Source organism: Notolabrus celidotus, unplaced genomic scaffold (assembly GCF_009762535.1).
Source record: "Notolabrus celidotus isolate fNotCel1 unplaced genomic scaffold, fNotCel1.pri scaffold_89A_arrow_ctg1, whole genome shotgun sequence".
NCBI lineage: Eukaryota > Metazoa > Chordata > Actinopteri > Labriformes > Labridae > Notolabrus > Notolabrus celidotus.
The window spans coordinates 105,827-127,500 of NW_023260447.1; the positions used below are offsets into that span (position 1 = coordinate 105,827).

The window sequence follows — 21,674 nt, forward strand, 5'->3', positions numbered from 1 at the left end:
TCTATCTAATTATGTATGTATTTATGTATTTATGTATTTATGTATTTTCAGGCTAGAGTAAAGCAATAACTTTAATAAGTTATAAAAGTTGCCTCAGACTGTGTGTGAAAATGGACGTTAGTGAAGCGGGACTCGGTTTCAAACGGTCGCATTTTTCGACAGAACATCTCAACTTCAAATCCGGGCGGGAAAATGGCGACCGGACGAGGAGAGTTCTACCGGAGTCTCCATCAGGGGTTAGAGAGGAGACCTGCCCAGCAGGGCCAGGGTGGTCCTCAACCGGGTCCTGGTCCTCAACCTGGTCCTGGTGTTCAACTTGGTCCTGGACATCAACCGGGTTCTGGTCCTCAACCTGGTCCTGGTCTTCAACCTGGTCCTGGTCATAAACCGGGTCCTGGTCTTCAACCTGGTCCTGGACATCAACCTGGTCCTGGTCTTCAACCTGGTCCTGGTCATCAACCTGGTCCTTGTCATCAACCTGGTCCTGGTCTTCAACCTGGTCCTGGTCATAAACCTGGTCCTGGACGCCAACCGTCGAGTATTTGGCGGCAAAGCTCGGATCCTGGACGCCGACTGACGGGTCCGAGTTCCGGGGGGAAGAAGGAGCCGAGGGCCGCGCGACCTCCGGGGCGTTTGGGCGGGAAGGACCGCAGGTATGGGCGTGAATGGCTCCGTGTATTTACTGGAGGATGTAATTTTGGAGGATGGCTCTGTGTATTTACTGGAGGATGGCTCCGTGTATTTACTGGAGGATGGCTCCGTGTATTTGCTGGAGTATTTTGGACCATAAATAATGAACATTAATGTTTTTGTTTATCTTTATTGTTTGTCACAGCTGGCAGGATCAGAAAACAGAAGGACAGGAAGCTAATCCATTCCAAACAGAAGCTTCTTTAATTCAGGAAAACTTTATAGAAAGGTAAGCTAGCTTGCTAACAACAACAGCTCTGACACTAATAAGTGTTCTGTGTGACTCTTTTATACTTTATTAACACATTTAAGGGTTAAAAACAAACAAACACATGTTTTTAACATGTCTTAACTAGTTGTAGCTAATTTAGCTAGCCTATAAGTTCATTTTTCTCAACATTGACTCATCCAAAACAAATATAAAAGTAAGCTAACTACATTTCTGACTTGGTTGTAATTACCAACAATTAACAATTATTAAAAACTAAATAATAATAATAAAACAGAAGTTAGCTTGATTAGCTGATAATGTAAAGAATAAATGGATTTCTGAATCATTATTTTCCTGAACTCTGTCCAGAAGCTTGAGAAGAAGTTCCTGTTTCAACATAAGTTTTATTATTAAATTTTATTCTATCTTGTTTTATTATATTTTAATTTTATATTTATTTTTCTGGTATTTATCTGAGTTTATTGTAATGATTTTATTTAATTTTTCTGTTTCTTCTCTGATTTTATTTTATTATTTGATCGTCATGATATCACTTTCCTCTCCACGTTTTATTATTGCTGTTGTTCTCTGTCTCTGTTCTTTAGTGAAGCACTTTGGGCTTCATGCTTGAATGTATGAAAGGTCCTGATTAAATAAAAATGAGTTGAGTTTGCTGATTATATTTAATATTTGAGGACTTATGATATGATCTGTATGAATATTAACTTCCTCACTAAAACAGCAACATGTTGGTAATTTGTCTTCAGGTTGCCGTCTGAGATCCTGATGAAGATCCTGTCCTACCTGGACGCCTCCTCCCTGTTTTGCACGATCCACGTCAGCAAACGTTTCCACCAGATCGCCAATGATGAGTGAGTCTGACAGAGTCAACCAAAGTCCTGATTACACATTTAAACATTACATCTAACTTTGAGTTATGGTCTGTATTTCCCTTCTCTGTGTTTGAGATGAAACACTCTCTGAACTCGTTATGATTCCTACTTTCCTTCCAGGAGTACAACCTTGATTTAAGATTTGAGTGTTTCTTCAACCCTTATCTCTCCCTGTAGCGTCATGTGGCACAACATCTACGTGTCAGAGTTTGGGAGTCAAACCTGGAAGCCAAAGTCTGCGGATGATGCAGCACCAAAGGTGGATGCAGTAGGAAGGAGAGGTCACTGGAAGAGGATGTACTTTACCGCTGCCACTGGACAAGAGATGACCAGATGGAGGAGAGAGCAGAGAGAGATCAGTCCGTACACCGGGCTGCCCAATAAGACAGAATGGGTCCTCAGGTATTTTTGACACAGACGGGATGGTCAGGGTTGTCACAGAAGGAGCCGCAGCTCTAAGAGGTAAAAGCCTTGAGCTCATTCAGCTTGTTGTTTTCTAGGAACCTGAACATGAGCTGGGAGCTGACGCTGCGTAATCACGGAGGGAGGGAGAACGTGCTGCTGCACAGCCGGGTGTACTTCTTCAGGTCGTCCATGATCGTCCGCTGGAGTGGAAGCTGCTTCCTCAAATACTACCAGATCAGAAACATCCGGCTCCATGCAGTGAGGACGCCCCGGAGCCCCACAGCACAGAAGTAACAGGCTCTCTGTCCTTCATAGGGTTGCAAAGGAGGGGGGAACATTCTGGTGAATGTTCATGGGAAGTTAAGCTGGGGAATTTTGGGGAATGGGAATTTATGGGAATTAACTTTGAATTGAGGGTCATTTAATGGAAAGGTATCTTATCCAAGCATAAATATTGGTTTTGTTATGAGCAGACATCCATTCAAAACCAGATTTATTTGTAAGTAGAACTTTCTCATGTGTTAAATATTTTATTGAACAATCAATTCTTTCATCGAAGAACAAAAACATGAATGTTGAGTTGAATATTACTCACCCCCCCCCCCCGACCCAACCCATTCAAACATTAACAACAATGCAATCCCAACAAAGTCCCATTCAAAATGTTAAATGAAAAAGCATCTTCCCTCGAGCTTCTCAAGCCTCTGCAGGATTCTAGAATCATCTGTGCTTCATGTGATTGAGAAATAGCTGAGATATTCAACTGTACTTGATGAAATCTGGTTGTTTTAGTCAGGGTTATGCTAAAATATATTTTCCCCACTATATTTAAATTCCCTATTAAGAGCCAATCTTCAATTTAGTAACCTTCTGCTTTATTCCTGTTTATTCCCATGGACAGTTTCCCACTTTGAAGATTCCTGTAATTTTGCAACCCTAGTCCTTCACAAAGTCTGTTCAGGCTCCACCAAACCTTCACCCCACCCTTCTCCTCCTCTTCCTCAGGCCCGGCTGGCGCTCTCTGATCTGTAAGCTGGACCTGAAAACTCATCCCGGGCGAACAATCGGTAAAGACGGACTGATCAGGCTGATACAGCTGTCCCCTGGCTTCATCGTAGGCCTCTGGAGGGTGAGGGCGGCAAAATGTACACACCACGGCGTGTAATGATGATTCATACTGTGTCATCATTAAAGAGGCAGTGTGTAAGAATACTTATTTATCAGTTAAACTTTCATAAGTTAGTACAAACTGTAAAATCTGGCAGCAGGGGGCAGCACAGACACAGGGTCACCATGAGGAGGGAAAACCTCCTCACTGAGGCAGCTTCACAGTCGTCCTCTTTGAATGTGATGTTACACAGGAGGAGAATCAGGAAGTGACACATGTAGAGAGTCTAAATCATGCCTCACTTTTTATTTTTGAGATGAGTCATAAATGTGTGTGTGTGTGTGTGTGTGTGTGTGTGTGTGTGTGTGTGTGTGTGTGTTGTAGGGTCAGAACAGCGTGGCCTTCATCATGGTCAGTCTGCACTTCCACAAGCTGGTGGAGAGGAGTCTGCTGGGCTCTCCAGTCTGGTACATTCAACTTCCTTTAAATTACAGTTTCACTTTAAATATATTTACATTTAGGAACAAACTTCATCTGATTCAGACCGAGTCAAAGTTCTGAACTCTGGGAACATGTTCCCTCAGATCAGGTGAGTAGATTCAGAACGGTCACCTGAAGAGATGAGTTAACAGCTCCCTCTGCTGGTCGATACACAACACTGCAGATTCACGTATCAGGAGTAGTTCATGCAGTTTGTCCCTCTCTGCAGCCCGTACTCTGATCCCTGTGTTCATGCAGTTTGTCCCTCTCTGCAGCCCGTACTCTGATCCCTGTGTTCATGCAGTTTGTCCTTCCCTGCAGCCCGTACTCTGATCCCAGTGTGTTCATACAGTTTGTCCCTCTCTGCAGCCCGTACTCTGATCCCTGTGTGTTCATGCAGTTTGTCCCTCTCTGCAGCCTGTACTCTGATCCCAGTGTGTTCATACAGTTTGTCCCTCTCTGCAGCCCGTACTCTGATCCCTGTGTGTTCATACAGTTTGTCCCTCTCTGCAGCCCGTACTCTGATCCCAGTGTGTTCATACAGTTTGTCCCTCTCTGCAGCCCGTACTCTGATCCCAGTGTGTTCATGCAGTTTGTCCCTCTCTGCAGCCTGTACTCTGATCCCTGTGTGTTCATGCAGTTTGTCCCTCTCTGCAGCCCGTACTCTGATCCCAGTGTGTTCATGCAGTTTGTCCCTCTCTGCAGCCCGTACTCTGATCCCAGTGTGTTCATACAGTTTGTCCCTCTCTGCAGCCCGTACTCTGATCCCAGTGTGTTCATACAGTTTGTCCCTCTCTGCAGCCCGTACTCTGATCCCAGTGTGTTCATACAGTTTGTCCCTCTCTGCAGCCCGTACTCTGATCCCTGTGTGTTCATGCAGTTTGTCCCTCTCTGCAGCCCGTACTCTGATCCCTGTGTGTTCATGCAGTTTGTCCTTCCCTGCAGCCCGTACTCTAAGCCTGAGGACCTTCTCCCGGCAGATGCATCGGACCCTGAGTTTGGTCTGCACGGCTACACTCTGCACTTGGTCCTGCACAACACCAGCACTGAGATCATGTCGCGAAGCTTCCGCCAGCTCTCCTGTCACCGAGGTAATGTGATCTCATGTGTTCAGGTTGTCGTCTGAAGATGATATAAACCTCCGGGAGCGATGGTGGACTTCCTTTTCTGTGCATTGTTTCAGAATGAAGAGGAAGAAGAGCTGTCTCAGTCGTGTTGTTGATTTCTGGTTTCTTGCTGTGATCAGGTCAAATCAAGCATGGGCAGGTGGAGATAACAGTCATCCACAAGGCCAACCGGTCCCAGCACAGATCGCTGTCTGGAAGCATCACACTGCCCTGGTGGAGCGAGGAGCTGCAGGGCTCAGTGCAGGTACACCTGACCACAACAACACATGCAACACAAGCAGGAGTCAGTTAGCAACATTCAGAGCGCCTGTGGTTAACTCAGGATTAAACAACGTGCACCAATCTGCAGCTAGAACAAAGGTACCGTGGTCCTCTGAAGGGGGCAGAGCTAATAGGTAGCCATGAACTTATTGGTGAGGTGAAAGCAGTGTCATGATGGCGCCATGGCTTTAAACTGAGCCTAATAGAAAACAAATATCAAAGTAGGATAAACAGAAACAGGAGTACTCTAATGTGACGTGGTGAAGGAGCTGAAGGCAGCCGTGATAATCAGAGTCACAGCTCACTGTAACAGAAGATTTGCTTCGTCTAAAAAAGTGGAATCATCCTTTAATCCGGGCCTTTCTCACGCCGCGTAGAAATGCTGCATCATAACGCTGACTCTGCTGGACGAGTTCCAGAAACCCTTCTGGTGCGTCAGCTCACCCGTTTGCATCACGAGGGCGAGGAACCCGCTGTCCATGGACTACGGCGGCGAGCACTTCCTGATGGAGCACCGGGGCCTGGTGGGGGGGGTGAAGTTGATGCTGGTGTGGTTCACGGAGCAGAAACAGTTCTTCCTCATCAGCCTGGACCTCTGCCTCTCTGTTTCCAAAATCAACAAACGTTTCGGCACAGACTACTGAAGCTGCAGCGCTCAGAGCTCTGACTTATCATTTCGACGGTCCGGACCCAAAGAGTGTTTCAAATGTTAAGTTCAGGTTACGTTTGTACATTTATCACATTAAAGATCATTCTCCACCAAAGATTAGAGAGAGTGTATAACAGAGTATGCTGCTGAAGCATCATGTGTTCATTTAAAGAGTTTGGACTGTTTCAGTAAAAATAAAAAAATACATAATTCAGAAAAAAAGCCTCTGAGTGTTTTTATTCCTACTGCTCACACAGAGGCGTGTTTTTATCACATGTAGGGGAGAGAGAGGGTAAATAACACAAACTGACATATGGACACATGATCAAATAAATTACCATTTAACTGCCTTTTATTTATACACCACCTTTCAAACAGATCAAATGAAATTCAAAGTTCTTTCAAGCGATTTAGAAAATAATAAAAACATCATGAATGAATACAGAGCAGGATTTAGAAGTACAGACTCCTGCACACATTGCAATAAAATATATATAAATAAATAATATTGATTTTTATATAAGTGTGTAAAAAGTTTAGAGTATAAACGGATGAATTCACCTGGAAAGACGATGGAGGACATTTCATGACTGAGTGGACTTTGACGGGCCGAACTGCTTCTTTCTGTGCACACTGAAAATACTGGATAAGGATAACCACACATATCTAATGTTAATGATGTTACCCTTTACAAATAAAAATAAATTAAATAAATAAATAAATGAATTAATTTAATTAAATAAACAATAAAATGTTACCCTGTTTAAGACATACACAAAAAAGTAAAGTTTTTTCCAAAGACCTTCATCCTGGTTTAATTTGTTTCTGTGCAGACGCACATAAAAGACTGGATAAGGATAACCACAAATATCTAAGTGTTTGAATTGTTATGATGTTACCCTTTACAAATAGAAATTAAATAAAATAATAAATAAATTAATTTAATTAAATTAATGGAAAAAAATAATAATATATATATATATATATATATTCTTATTATTGTTATGGCGCCCTGTTCAAAACATAAAAAAATAAAGTAGTTTTTTTCCAAAGACCTTCAATCTTAATTATTTTTTGGAAACAACATTTTTTTTCAGTGATTTTTAAAAACAGTCAACAGACACATTTAGTAAGAATACAAATATAAATATAAGTCAATTATTTATCAATTTGAGGATTTTAGGCTAAATGAATATTCTTATTTCCCTGGAAGGAAAACTTGATTCCTGTTTTCTTTCTGAACATTACAGAACAAGAGGAACACAAAGTTCATGTATTTAATGACTTTTATTTCATTGATAAACACAAACAAATCTTCAAATCAATCATTTGCTGAAGAAACTCATATTTCAAAAATCTTATTCATCACAAAAGATTTCCAGCTTTAGTAAAATATAAAACACACAAAGTGTGAATTCTGTTTCTGAACAGGACTTCAATCAGAAGTGTTTCATGTCTGAACCATCCCTGCTGATCAGTCCCTGTATTCAATCAAACCATTCATTGATCAGGTTGAGCTGCAGGTCAGACACATTCAAGTTTTAGTTCTAAAAGAAAAAATATGAATATGTTTCTCAATGTTCAGATTTAGGTTAGGTCTTTAATTCAGTTTTAATATTTACACCTCAAAGTTCACCAGAAGTTGAACACACGCTCTCACGGTCAGCGTGTTCACACTGTTCACCTGTTACTTTCACTTCTGCTTTAAACACGTCAGGCTCGTGTTGACATGCTCTATGCTTCGTTTCTTAACCCCAGTTTCCTGGCATGCATTCTTTTTGTGTCTTTCAGCAAAAAATATCTTGAAGCATTGCAGGGGATTTTACTGTGTGGTCTCCTTTCATTTATGAAGCTGACCAGCTCCCTCTGCTTGTGTGCTTTAACTTGGTAATGAGAAGTTTAAGTGCTTTTTTGATTCCTGTCAATTGTTGTAAGCTGCTGTAAGAACTTCCCCCAATGTGAAATCAATAAAAGTACCTTATCTTAAAAAACAGACTCATCAGAAACAGCTGTGCAGGTGGATAAAAACCCAGCAGAGCTTCAATGTTAGATCATTCAGACATTTATATCCCTCTAAAGTAATAAACAGACTGTAAGCTGACGTCATGATTGAGCCAACAATAAGCAAACGCTTAGTTATCTACAGGGACCATAAAGACCTGCAAGCATGGTCAGTCCTTATCAACAGGACATATGATCAGGGGGGCCGAGTTTATTCCATTGTCGTGACAGCTGGGACTGAAGAAGGGATAGAGTCTCTCTGTGAAGGAGCAGTCGGTAAAGATGTAGAGAAGATCTGCTGTGTCAACATCATAGAAGCAAACAAGCCCCTCCTCATAATTCACAAACACCCCGACCTTCTGAGGATGAGACTTCAGAGCAAGACGTGCTGACGGGACATCAATGGCAGTGTACTCATCTCCATTCCTCAGCCATATGGTCCAGTATCCATATCCAGGACCAAGTTTGGTCTTTCCCTTCCTGTCAATCGACTCTTTGGCGACTCCTACAGTCCAGGCTGTCTTTCCTTTCACCTGGACCTCAAAGTAAGATCTCCCTGAAGAGAAGCTCTGCTTCCCTAAGACATTTCCACATCTCCTGAACCTCTCAGGGTTGTCAGGAAGTTTCTTCCATTCATCACCGTGATGCACTTGTTTGCAATCATCAGACAGAGTCAGAGCAGGATGAGCTGTATCAGGGTCAAAGGTCATCTCCACAGCAAACCGTTGGACGCTCTTGAGCTCAGCTTTCTTTTTGTCCTGTTCCATCTTCTGATCAGGGTAGACAGGGGCTGCAGGATTTGATGGATGATTCATCTGGCAGATGATCAGAGGTGCAGCATTCAAACCATTCTGATTCATAAAGGGCGTAAAGAAGGGATAGAGTCTCTCTGTGAAGGAGCAGTCGGTAAAGATGTAGAGAAGATCTGCTGTGTCAACATCATAGAAGCAAACAAGCCCCTCCTCATAATTCACAAACACCCCGACCTTCTGAGGATGAGACTTCAGAGCAAGATGTGCTGACGGGACATCATTGGCAGTGTACTCATCTCCATTCCTCAGCCATATGGTCCAGTATCCATATCCAGGACCAAGTTTGGTCTTTCCCTTCCTGTCAATCGACTCTTTGGCGACTCCTACAGCCCAGGCTGTCTTTCCTTTTACCTGGACCTCAAAGTAAGATCTCCCTGAAGAGAAGCTCTGCTTCCCTAAGACATTAACATATATCCTAAACCTCTCAGGGTTGTCAGGGAGATTCCTGCATACTTCCCCACAATATGCTTGTTTTTTATCATCAGACAGAGTCAGAGCAGGATGTGCTGTATCAGGGTCAAAGGTCACCTCCACAGCAAACCGTTGGACGCTCTTGAGCTCAGCTTTCTTTTTGTCCTGTTCCATCTTCTGATCAGGGTAGACAGGTGCTGCAGGGTTTGATGGATGATTCATCTGGCAGATGATCAGAGGTGCAGCATTCAAACCATTCTGATTCATAAAGGGCGTAAAGAAGGGGTAGAGTCTCTCTGTGAAGGAGCAGTCGGTAAAGGAGCAGAGGTGAACTGAAACATCAACATCATAGAAGGAGACCAAACCCTCCTCGTAGTCCACGAAGACTCCAACCTTCTGGGGACGATGACTTACAGAGAGACTGACTGGATCATCATCATTTACTTCATACTCATCTCCATTTGTCAACATTATTGTCCAGTAGCCATATTTAGGTTTTGCAATGATATCTCCCTTCCTGTCAATCGACTCTTTGGCGACTCCTACAGCCCAGGCTGTCTTTCCTTTCACCTGGACCTCAAAGTAAGATCTCCCTGAAGAGAAGCTCTGCTTCCCTAAGACATTAACATATATCCTAAACCTCTCAGGGTTGTCTGGGAGATTCCAGCATACTTTCCCACAATATGCTTGTTTTTTATCATCAGACAGAGTCAGAGCAGGATGTGCTGTATCAGGGTCAAAGGTCACCTCCACAGCAAACTGCTGGACGCTCTTGAGCTCAGCCTTCTTCTTGTGGTCCCTGTCTTCATCATCAGCACAGACTTTTTTGAGGGAGTGATTGAGAGGAGTGATAATGAGGGGGGCAGAATTTACACCTCCTTCATTGGTGCAGGGACTGAAGAAGGGGTAGAGTCTCTCTGTGAAGGAGCAGCCAGTGAAGGAGTAGAGATGATCTGCAGAATCCACGTCATAAAAAGAGACCAGACCCTCTTCATAGTCCAGGAACACCCCAACCTTTTTAGGATGCGACTTCAAAGGCAGGTTTTCTACATGGCTTTCATGAGCCAGGTACTCTGTTTCATTCCTTAAACCAAATGTCCAGAAACCATCTCCAGGTCCCAGTGTGATAGATCCCTTCCTCTTGATCGACTCTTTGGAGACTCCTACAGTCCAGGCTGTCTTTCCTTCAACCTGGACCTCAAAGTAAGATCTCCCTGAAGAGAAGCTCTGCTTCCCTAAGACATTAACACATCTGTCAAACCTCTCAGGGTTGTCTGGTAGTTTCTTCCTCACATCCCCATGATGGACTTGTTTCCCATCACGTGACAAGATCAGACTGGGTTGTGCTGTATCAGGGTCAAAGGTCACCTCCACAGCAAACCGTTGGACCCAGGTCAGGGACTTAGTTCTTTTAGGATTCTGCTGCTCAGAACGTTGAGTTTTTGTCTTGAGCTCTGAAAGAAAGAAGAACACAAACACACAATAAGGTGCAGAACGGTGCCGTTTGACAATATGTCACATGATTAGAATCGTATATAAGAAAACATTAAGATTTATTATTTGCTTTATAACATGACCCATTAAAAGGGGGCGTGTCCACTGCCGCCATTTTTTGCGCCGGTTTTCTATTAGATGACCTTCTACCTTTACCTTTGGCTTTATTTTATCTGAGGACTCATTTCATGGAAAGAATAGTACACAGTACTCAATGTTAAACTCTGGATGAAGGTCTTCTCATATTTTAGGACAAATTAGCTCAGCTTAGAAAAAGGAGATTCTCAAGAAAACACCAGAACACAGGAAATAAGTCTTCTGTTCCCTCCTCCTCCACCCCAACACACACACACACACACACACACACACACACACACACACACACACACACACACACACACACACGCACACACACACACACACACACACGCTCACAGAGACATCACGCAAGAGTCCATATGAAGGAAGGAAATCTACGCAATTACCATGAAACAATTAGTGGACTCATACACACTTCCTGATTTACTCAGACTTCACATGAGTAATATAATCTCTTTCATTTAGATCAAAAATAAATAAATCCTGTAATAGTTTCTGAAAAAAGTGAAACCTAATGTTTATCATTTCAGTCACTTACCTCTTTGTTCCAAGCTAAAGTTTTGCAAACGCTGCACCAGATCATTCCTGCTGATGTCTTTCAAAATCTCTGAGGTTACCTTCAGAGCTCCAGGACCCGGATACTTCTGTACCATGAGATCCACGGTGTTCTGCCTGGTCGCCTTTTCGAGCTGTGCCACTCGGATGCCTGAAAATCCCTCCACACTGTTGTCTTCTTTCAGGAACCATTTGAATTGATCAAACTCCGTTTCTGTTAGATCATGCAGAGTTCTCCAGAGCTCCTTTTTAAGTCCTGCCATAATGAGTTGTGGTGGGTTTCTGAAACACCCGGCTTCTTGACTTGTTCTTATTGAAGCTCTGGTTAGAGTGATCGAACACGCTCAAACGTCTGCACCAGACTGATAAAGAAAGAGAAAGAAGAGAGTGTGACTTTCAACTTTGTACATGCTCAGAATATCCTGTTTCCTGTTCTGCTGCAGCTTCAGAGATGCTAAAGTAAAACTGTGTGTTTCAGACTCAGATACATCCTGTTTGTTATAAAACAATAAATGTTAAACGTAAAGGCAGGGATGCACCAATCTGATCCTGGTATCGGATATCAGCTAGATCGGACTCAAAAAGCTAGATCGGATATCGGTGACAAAGGGCCGATATATAGTGCCGATCCATGTGGCAGATCTCTTCATCTCAGTTCTATGCTTCTCTGTGTTTACACCAGCCATGTGCGTCTCCTACGTTATCAGCGCCGCCCGGTCTGTGCATGTTTGCCCGGTGGAGCATGATGGAGGAGAACTACAGAGGCTCTGCAGTTTAGCTGTCACGCTTCTTCTGCTAACAACTCCACAGGAAACTCTCAACATGTGCAGCGCTAATATAATATTATATATGATATATGATATATCATATATCATATATCATATATTATAATTACTTTAATGAGAGCAGAGAGTTTTTGGGAGACAGGTAGCAGATCTTCGCCCGAGGACCGCAGAGTCCCCAGTGGAATGTAGGGTGTGAAATGTCCAAGATTTAACTGAGGCAGAGACTGATAAAATATGATTTATTCAGAATCAATTCTAAAACTTACTGACAGCCAATGTAACCAAGCTCAAACAGGTGATCGTATATCTGAGTCCTGGACCATCTGAAGTCTGTGGAGTTGGTTCAGACGGGTCACAGGTTGTTCAGTGATCCCGCCGTGTTGATATCAAAGCATGTAAAATCATCTCTGTGTCTTTATAAGTTTAAAAACATCACATTTATAACATATATTTCAATAAGATGATATTAAACAGATTTCTGTTTTTGAGGAATTCAGCTGAAAGAAATCCAGTTTGTAAAATCCTCTGAACAGAGGAGCTTGTAACGTCCCAGAGTCAGAGGCTTTAACGGGCAGGTACAGCTGAGTATCATCCGCGTAACAATAGAGTCCATGTCTTTGTATTATTTCCCCCAGGAGAAGCATTAACTGTTACAGTAGCATTCAGTCTAAATGTAAAACACATCTTCACAGTTTGAACGTTTTATAAACACTCAGGATGTAGCTGCATGTTCTTGGTGTTCAGTCTGAGAGTCTACCAAGAGGTCTGGATGAGGATGACATTCAGAGGTGGATCTAATGAGTGTAAAGGACAGGACAGATGAGGAGAGGGATGGAGTTTGTTCCACTACGATATGGACCCGGACTGAAGAAAGGGTAGAGTTCCTCAGTGAAGGAGCACTGAGTGAAGCTGTGGAGGATGTCTGCTGAATCCACATCAAAAAAGGAGACCGAGCACTTCCCATAATCCACAAACACGCCGACCGTCTGAGGGTTGGATTTCACGCTGAGACGAGCTGAGACTCCAGACGCTTGGTAGTTTAGTCCGTTCCTCAAACATATGGTCCAGTAGCCGTTCTCAGGACTTGCTGTAATCGGTCCTTTCCTGTCGATGGACTCTTTGACGACACCTAAATCCCAGGAGGTCTTCCCTTTGACCTGAACCTGGAAATAAAAGCGCCCTGAGGAGAAACCCTGCTTCCCTAAGACGTTGCTGGCAGACAGAAATCTCTTCGAGTTGTCGGCCAGGTTTCGTTTGACGGCCCCGCAGTGAACCTGCTTCCCGTCCTGGGACAGAACGAGGGAGGGGTGTGCCGTATCAGGATCCAGCGTCACATCCTTCACAAACTGCTGGACCCTGTTCAGCTTTCCCTGAGCAATGAACCTCTCCTTATGTTCTCTCAGTTTTTCCTCAAGCCCAGCGATAGCAGTCCCCAGACTTCCTCCGTATGAAGGTGGACTAATGTGGACTTCTGTCCAGGTCTTAGTGGGAGGAACAGTTAAGTTTTGGATGAGGTTGAGCTGATCTTCGGTGTGTGAGAGCTGCTGCACCTCAGAGCTCTTCTTGGTGAGCTCAGAGATCTCTTGCTCCAGCTCTCGGATGAACTGGTCGGTCTGTGTCTGTACCGTTCTCCTCTTGTCGTTAATGGACTTGTTGAGATTCTCCAGACTTTCCTTTAAAGTCTGCAGCAGCACAGAAAAGGCTCGCTCGCTGTCTGCAATGTGTCTGTCTGCAGATTTACCACTGAGCTCTGCTGAGCACTTCAGTTCCCTGATCTTCATCTGTCTCTCCTGGATCAGCAGCTGGAGTCTGGCCCCCAGTTCAGCTTTCCTTTTTTCAAAATCTCCTTTCAGAGCATCAGAGTGACGGTGGTTTGGGTCTGAAACCAAGCAGAGCACAGAAACATCCAGTTAATCCTACAGAAACCTCACATGTTGTTTAACTGATCCAAACCTGATCTAAGTTAATACATAACAACACTCAAATGTTGGTCATGTATTTAACTTTTCCTAAACTTGCCTTTTTTTTCACGGCTGCAGTTTTTCAAACGCTGCACCAGATCATTCCTGCTGATCTTTTCTAAAACCTCCATGGTTACCCTCACAGCTCCAGCACCCTGATACTTCTGCACCAGTAGATCCACCGCATGCTGCCTCTCTGCTTTCTCCAGCTGAGCCACGGGGATCCCAGAGAAGCCCTCCACGTTGTCATCCAGTTTAAGGAACCACTTGAAGGTCTGAAACTCTTCTTCTTTTAAGTCCTGCAGAATTTTCCAAAGCTCCTCTTTCACCTTCGCCATCAGGGCGGCTCACTGTTTGAGAATATGAGACACATCAGAGGGACATTTCATGACACTTCTCACGCCAAACAGCGTGAACTCTGCCGCTCAAATTTAAATGTCTGCTGAGATACAGAGACACGAGTTAGAGTCCTTTAACGTTACTTTCACTCGAATAACCAATACACTTATGCCTTCTGTACGGTGGCCCTGAAGGACAAGTGTTAAAACATATTATGTAAAACAAATTCACTGAACCCAAAAGACATTTCATAAAACACAAAAATATTTCAGGAAGTCAAACTTTTGTACAAACTCTGGGATTAAACTTCCATTTCTAAGCGCCGTGTGAGTGTGTGCTTGTTGCAGCAGCTCTCTCTTGGTTGTTCTTCTCTCTGTTTAGTTCTCTTTGTGTTTGGAGCCTGTCAGGACTTTAAGGACTCATTTGTTGGACATAGACACCAAACTGACTACGTCTGCAGGGGTGTTTTAACTGTTTTTGTTCCTGTGTGTGTCCGGAGATCCTGTGTAACCATGGTAACATTGTTTACATACGAGATCAGCTGTTAGCAGCCCGTAGCGTGTCGATGCTAAACGATGCTAGGCCCGATGTTCCCTGCGAGCTGAGGAGAAGGAGGCGAGGACGCCGTGCTGGTACTGAGGTGCAAGCTAAGAAAAGACCACATGGACCTGTCCTTCCACCCACCGTTATGGGGACTGTAAGATCTATCTACGATAAGGTGGACCAGCTAACCCAGCACCAGAGTAGCATCATGCTAACAGAGCTAACACCGGACACCAACGCCACATTGGAAGGATTTCACCTGCTGTGGGCGGACAGGATACAGGAGAGCCAGACTGAACTAACTGGGGAAGAAGGCCAGCTCAGTCCTGGACCCTGTGGAGGTGGTGGCTGACAGGAGGATTATGGCCAAGCTGTCGTCTCTGATGGACATTTCTTTCCTTTATATATTCTTGTTGAATTCTTGTTCTGAACACCTTCTTGTTAGCTGCTGAAACTCCATGAATTTCCCCGTTGTGGGACGAATAAAGGAGGACCTGATCTTATCTTATCTTATCTCCTCTCATCTTATCACCTTCCTGGAGAATCACCTTCTGTTCTTCAGAGTAGAAGTTTATTCTTGAAGATATGAGACATTTCAGCCATCAGTCAACAAGACACACTAATGAATGAGTGGGGGAAATAAAACCTCACTCCTAACAATGACTGAAAAAACAACATGGATACTTTACACCAGACTGACCCCTCAACCTTTGAACTGATGTCCATGATTTACTTCACTTTAATAATAAAGAACTCTTTAGTAACAGTAACTTTGTGTTCACTGACAGTGTTAACAACTTCTATACAGAGTGAATGAAGGATGAAGAGTGAACACAGGGTAAAGAGTGAACACAGGGTAAAGAGTGAACACAGGGTAAAGAGTGAACACAGGGTAAAGAGTGAACACAGGGTAAAGAGTGAACACAGGGTAAAGAGTGAACACAGGGTAAAGTGTGAACACAGGGTAAAGTGTGAACACAGGGTAAAGAGTGAACACAGGGTAAAGAGTGAACACAGGGTAAAGAGTGAACACAGGGTAAAGTGTGAACACAGAGTAAAGTGTGAACACAGGGTAAAGTGTGAACACAGGGTAAAGTGTGAACACAGGGTAAAGTGTGAACACAGGGTAAAGTGTGAACACAGGGTAAAGAGTGAACACAGGGTAAAGAGTGAACACAGGGTAAAGAGTGAACACAGGGTAAAGAGTGAACACAGGGTAAAGAGTGAACACAGGGTAAAGAGTGACGCCTCAATGCTTTTAAAAGATTCTGAGGCGAGTTCTGACAAGCCTGATTTCATAATACTTTAAACACACACAAAAACACAATACACCTAAGCACCTCAGTGTTTCTATATACACACACACACACACACACACACCCACACACACACACACACACACACACACACTCACCTTTGTTTCCTGACAGCAGTCTTACCTTTCTGTTCAGAGGGAGTCACAGCTACTTTCAGACAAAGCTTCTTCTCAACTGTTAGTTTCTGACAAATCTCAAGTCTTCCCCTTTCAACCTACACAACGGAAGTTTGACGTTAGACAGGATTGACCAATGAGATTACATCCTGCACTCTGATGACAGGGTTACAGGAACGGGTTCAGATCCAGTCTGGATGACAGATATCTGGACCTCGTTGTTCACAAAGTTTACTTTCTGTCCAGGGTTAGATAATCCATCTTTCTTTAGTCCGGTTCTTTAAAGGAAACTGGATCAGATCGACCTGAAACAGAGACAGAGTTAGACCAGAGCTTGAATTAGGACCACTCAGCACATAATGTGTCTACAGAGGGCGCCAGAGTCCACACAACCTGAATGATCCTGTTTTATTAAACACTGATGCTTGATGCTGTTCAGTATCAGTGTTTGATGTTGTGTGGGATAACATCATGTTCTGCAGCCCTGATGTCTGCCTCATGTCCTGCCTCTCATCACTGATTCAACCATTCAACAGTAACTGTTTCTAAACCGTCTGAAGACTCCGGATCTGATGAGTACAGATGATTACAGAACACATGGTGGACATGCTCAGTGAGTTTAACTTCACCCGGGATGAGGGAGCAGAAACACAGACTGAGTTTGAGGATTCAGACAACATCACAAGTTCATGGAGTTCAGGTCTGCAGATCTCCTCAGACACGACGAGCTGAAGGAACAGAAGATTAAAGATGATCGTCCACAGAAACTCAACAAAGAGTGCAAAAACTAAAACCTTCAAGAAAGAATAAAAGACAAAGAGGAGAGATAACACAAGATAAAGACATTACCCCCGTGCTCTTCTCCCTCATGTACATTCAGAAACAACTCTTCCCCCGCCCACTCCCCCTGCCACGCAGACACGCTGTGCTCTCTGCTCAACCCTCCTCTTCCTCGGGTTCACTCTCTTAAAGACACACGTGTCAGTGATTACTAAGACCCTGCAGCCCGGTCTGCTTCATGTGTTTAGTCTCTGATATCAGAGGCTTCACTTCGATGTCGACCTCTGAAGTTAATGTTGTTTATAAAGTCACACAAAACTCCATCATTCATTGGTTTAACACATCCCCCAGAGGACGGCCCATTCACCTGATTCTGGTGAGTCTCAGTTTCACTGTTATTGTAAGTTACACTGAGGCTTCATTTACTCCAGCAGGATGAAGCTTAAGAGGGAACTGATTTTCTTGTGATCTGAGATGAACAGGTCTTTGAGTTGGTGATTTGAATTTGTATCTAGAGCCTGATTAAGTTCTGCAAACTCTTTTTTATGTGACACCAAAGCCTGCTGATAGTGATTGGATAAACCTGCTAGGACCTGCCTGTGTTTAAGCTCCTGTACGCCGTCACAGCGAGGTGTGAAAGAGAGACAAACACACGAGCTCACAGAGGAAACAGAGCGGCCATCAAACATCAGCTGATCACTTTAAGGTAGTGAGTCATTAACTAGTCCTCTGTCAGAGTCTCTGAACCAGCAGGGTCAACAACAAGAACCTGAAAGTGAATATAAGACTCACCTGTTCAGGTGTGCAGAGCGCTGCCCTCGTGTCACCTCTTATCTCTGAACACTGAACTGTTAGCTGACAGGAAGAGAGGAGGGGACTGAGAGGGTGTGTGTCTGTGTGTAGTTCCTCACTGCTGCCTGTAGATGGCAGTAAAGAGTCAGTTCACTGATTGTACCGCTGAGTGTTTCACAGTTTGAGCTTCACTGCTTTCTTTTACTCAACTCAGCTTTATTTATTTATTTATTTATTTATTTATTTATTTATTTATTTATTTATTCATTTATTTATTTATTTATTTATTTATTTACTTATTTATTCATTTATTTATTTATTTACTTATTTATTCATTTATTTATTTATTTACTTATTTATTCATTTATTTATTCATTTATTCATTTATTTATTTATTCATTTATTTATTTATTTATTTATTTACTTATTTATTTATTTATTATTTCTATCTATCTATCTATTCATTTATTTATTATAAAAAAAGCATGCAGCCCAAAGTGCTCCACATGAGAACAGACAGAAAATAATAGAAATGATAAAATAATAAAAGAAGTTATCATGAATAAAATACTTTAAAATAAAATAAATACAGTAAATTAATAAAATAAGTCAGGGTAGAAATTAAAGTTAAAAAGATCAGATAAATATGATAAATAATTAAAAGATAAATAAATGTTAAAACAATGATTATAATAATTCAGTCCAGGACTAAAAATAAATGACTCTAAGTTAAAAGAAAGATTAAAAAGATAAGTCTTAAGTTTAATTTAAAAACAGTGGAGCTCGCCGTTCTGACGTCTCTCTGCCCGCTGTGACACACACACACACACACACACACACACACACACACACACACACACACACACACACACACACACACACACACACACACACACACGAGGAACATTATAAAAGGACGAGTTTTAAATGTTCTTTTTATGTGACATGAAATAACTCTGAGTGTGGGGAAGTTAAAATCATTGTCCTGGATGTTTAGAGAGATCTGATTGGATTGAAGGAACCAGAAAGGATCACACCTTCAGGACTCTCCTGATCCGAGCAGAGGGCTGGACTGGAGCTGGACTGGAGCTGGACTGGAGCTGGACTGGAGCTGGACTGGAGTGGGACTGGAGCTGGACTGGAGCTGGACTGGAGCTGGACTCGAGAGGGATGACAGGAGCTGAATGTAAGAAGACTTCAATTTTAACCCTTTAATCCCCATTTTAATATTTAATCTGTTCACACAGAGATGTAGAGGTAGACTTAAAGGTTGTTAAAAAACAAAGAAAGCTTTAATGTTTATTGTTTATTCATATGAGGACACGTGTGTATTAAGTAAAGCAATGTTCCACACTACACCCCTGAGCCTTTAAAGTTCATCTCTGACAACATGGAAGCATAAAGAAGAACAGCAGCTGAGTAAATATGACTTTATGTCAATAACAGTTTGTTTCAGTTTCGAGGCTCAGAGGCTCGTTCCCGGCTTTATTTACCTTACCTCAGAAAAACGAGGAGGTAGGAAGGAAGAAAAGGAAGCAGGAAAGGAAAGAGGAAGGCAACATGAGAGCAGCAGGAACAAAAGAAGGAGACAGTGGAGGAGGAGAGGGAGGATAGGAAGCTAAAGGGGATGCACCCCGAGGGAGAGGAAACAGGTAGAGCAGGCTGGTCTGAGGGAGTCTCTCTCTCTCTGTGTCGGTCCGTCGCTCTGAGGGAAGTTTGAGTCTGAGAGAGAGAGCGAGGAGTCACTGAGGAGTCACTGAGAGTCACTGAGAGTCACTGAGAGTCACTGAGAGTCACTGAGAGTCACTGAGAGTCACTGAGAGTCACTGAGAGTCACTGAGAGTCACTGAGGACGGACTGAGACCACGTTGAAACCATGGCTGTGAATAAATGCGTCAAATTTCTCCTCTTCTTCTTCAACCTGCTCTTCTGGGTGAGTCTGGAAACTAAACTTCATGATATGTAGAGCATCTTCTCTGTCTTTAGATCCTCACAGGTGGATCCCAGGAGAGAGAGAACATCACTGTGTGACCTGTGTGTGATACTCTCCATGTTCAGACTTCATGTTTAGATTCAGAGTTTTGATTTGTTGTCTCTGATGTTGTTGAGTTTCGTCTCTGTGAGTCTGTCGTTCCTCTCTCTCTGGCTCAGTTAGTGGGTGTGCCTCAGGGTTTGGATTTCACTTTAAAGTCTTTATTTTAAAATCTCCACCAGTTTCTGTCTGAGGAGCTTTAATGTAAATGAGACCTCCTCTCTGCTGTCTCTGTCTGAGTCCAGCAGGTGAGTTTATTCAGGAGGAGCTGAACTTTAATTCTTGATCTTATTCTCTTTAATTCTTTCACATTATTTCAGTCCTGGTTTGAATCTGTTGTCCTTTGTGATGATGTTTCCTGAGTGTTCCCTCCTCTCTGTCACTCTGTGTTGTTGTTGTTGATCTCCAGCAGGTGTGTGACTTTGTGTCAGTGTGTGTGTGTGTTGAATGTTTAATGACTCTTCCTCCTCCTGAGTTGTTTCTGTGTGGAGCTGCTCTCAGAAACCACCTGTGTTTCCAGCCGCTCTCTCTGTGGTGTAGAACAGGTTGTGTGGGCTCTTTAAAGCCTCTCCCTCCAGAAGAACAAACACTAGTCTGGTTTCAGGGCGTGGCTCCGGGCTCCGTGCTCGGCCACTCGTGTCGCCTCTCCTGCAGCTTCGTGTTCCTCTGAGTCTTCGTTGGATGTCGTACGGCGTTCAATCTTTAATGTTTCTGGTTATTCTTCATCAGACTGAACGCTCTGCTTCACGCTTCCTGATTTATGTTCCTCATTGAAGCCCCTCTTCCCCTGCAGGCTCCTCTTTGTGTTCACACTCACAGAGACATGAGTGTACCTGCTGGAGGGCTGGAGGGTTGTTGTCTCAGTGATTTCCATACATTATCTCTGTTTGTATAAAACCATGAAGGTGTGGCTCAAACTGAAGAATCAAACGGGACGCTCTGGTTTTATCTCCACCGAGCTCTGCAGACTGAAACCAACAAACACACTCTTTTAAATTTAGAGTTATAGTACAGTCAGTTTGTGTGGTGTAAGCTAGCAGTTCCCCTTTACTTTAAGTGCTATGCTAAGCTAACGCCTTCCATGTTCCTCATAACAGTCCCTCCAGGATTTTGCAGGGTTTTTCTGTGATTGTTGCGTCCCCAAAAAGTCGGATTTTGCGACAGCTTTTTGAAAAAGTTGCGATTCGTTTTTTAAAAAGCTTTTTTTCCCAAAAACATCTCAGGAGGAAGTAAATACACTAAATTACAGTTGTTTTTAGAAATCATTCTCTCTGTGACCACTGTATCTTGCTTCTCTTGACTCACAGTAAAATGCCATGAAAGGACTGTATTGCACATTTACGACGGTCCCTGAATGCACCTGCAGTGACAGAGGCACAGACAGTCAGTTCACGGCACTCTGACATACATCTTCATCTTTGATGACGAGGAGTTGATCCAAACTTACTGAAGGTGTCTGATGTTTCTCTAAACTGGATTAAATCAAGCTGTAGACGCCGAGCTTTTTACGGTAACCACGGCAACAACGTCAAACATCCAATATTAAACAGACGTCCCCCGGTTGTGTCTTTGTCACTAACGCACACCGGGGGGTAAAAATCCTCAATGAAGATGAGACAGATGCATGGAGGTGAGGAGAGCTGGTTCATAAAGCACACCTGCTGCAGGTAGAGACCAAGCTAACACTGAGCCCCTCAACCTATAAATAACAACGTTGTCATGGTGACTTGTCCCGCCTGCTGGCCTCGCTCTTCACCCGTTCTCTGTGCGTGTTTTGAAAAGTGCCGATCAAGTGAGGACTTACGGAAGTGAAC

At 43.2% G+C, this 21,674-nt stretch overlaps 3 protein-coding genes across 5 annotated transcripts in view; 2 read left to right on the top strand and 1 right to left on the bottom strand.

The window, feature by feature from the left end:
- The first annotated feature begins 141 nt into the window (after positions 1 to 141).
- On the top strand, positions 142 to 6,054 carry LOC117809942 (F-box only protein 15-like). Its single transcript, XM_034679448.1, has 10 exons — positions 142 to 653; positions 836 to 919; positions 1,669 to 1,773; positions 1,972 to 2,196; positions 2,295 to 2,489; positions 3,205 to 3,328; positions 3,692 to 3,774; positions 4,733 to 4,878; positions 5,034 to 5,158; positions 5,553 to 6,054. The coding sequence occupies exons 1-10, from the start codon at positions 193 to 195 to the stop codon at positions 5,817 to 5,819; spliced, it is 1,815 nt and encodes a 604-aa protein (XP_034535339.1). The 5' UTR covers positions 142 to 192; the 3' UTR covers positions 5,820 to 6,054.
- Positions 6,055 to 7,163: 1,109 nt separating this feature from the next.
- LOC117809940 lies at positions 7,164 to 17,816 on the bottom strand. Its single transcript, XM_034679446.1, has 5 exons — positions 16,264 to 17,816; positions 14,001 to 14,292; positions 12,778 to 13,860; positions 11,180 to 11,539; positions 7,164 to 10,502 (listed from the first exon to the last, which is right to left on the bottom strand). The coding sequence occupies exons 2-5, from the start codon at positions 14,278 to 14,280 to the stop codon at positions 7,996 to 7,998; spliced, it is 4,230 nt and encodes a 1,409-aa protein (XP_034535337.1). The 5' UTR covers positions 14,281 to 14,292; positions 16,264 to 17,816; the 3' UTR covers positions 7,164 to 7,995.
- Positions 17,817 to 18,907: 1,091 nt separating this feature from the next.
- The window catches only part of LOC117809943 (tetraspanin-8-like), a 14,502-nt gene continuing 11,735 nt past the window's right edge, over positions 18,908 to 21,674 (top strand). The window contains exons 1-3 of one of the 3 annotated variants that reach the window (XM_034679450.1): positions 18,908 to 19,014; positions 19,275 to 19,578; positions 19,619 to 19,761. In XM_034679450.1, the coding sequence (XP_034535341.1) occupies positions 19,705 to 19,761 (57 nt within the window). In that variant the 5' untranslated portion in view covers positions 18,908 to 19,014; positions 19,275 to 19,578; positions 19,619 to 19,704. Of the gene's footprint in view, positions 19,015 to 19,274; positions 19,762 to 21,674 lie in introns of all 3 variants that reach the window. The other 2 variants (XM_034679451.1, XM_034679452.1) reach the window with 2 other exon arrangements.

Bases quoted from the DNA above. Each gene is read 5' to 3' on its own strand.
- LOC117809942 (XM_034679448.1), top strand. From the start codon at position 193: ATGGCGACCGGACGAGGAGAGTTCTACCGGAGTCTCCATCAGGGGTTA. The intron at 2,197-2,294 runs GTATTTTTGACA...GTTGTTTTCTAG, and splicing joins AAGACAGAATGGGTCCTCAG to GAACCTGAACATGAGCTGGG. The intron at 5,159-5,552 runs GTACACCTGACC...CACGCCGCGTAG, and splicing joins AGCTGCAGGGCTCAGTGCAG to AAATGCTGCATCATAACGCT.
- LOC117809940 (XM_034679446.1), bottom strand. From the start codon at position 14,280: ATGGCGAAGGTGAAAGAGGAGCTTTGGAAAATTCTGCAGGACTTAAAA. The intron at 13,861-14,000 runs GCAAGTTTAGGA...GCTTGGTTTCAG, and splicing joins CTGCAGCCGTGAAAAAAAAG to ACCCAAACCACCGTCACTCT. The intron at 10,503-11,179 runs GTAAGTGACTGA...TCTTTCTTTCAG, and splicing joins CTTTAGCTTGGAACAAAGAG to AGCTCAAGACAAAAACTCAA.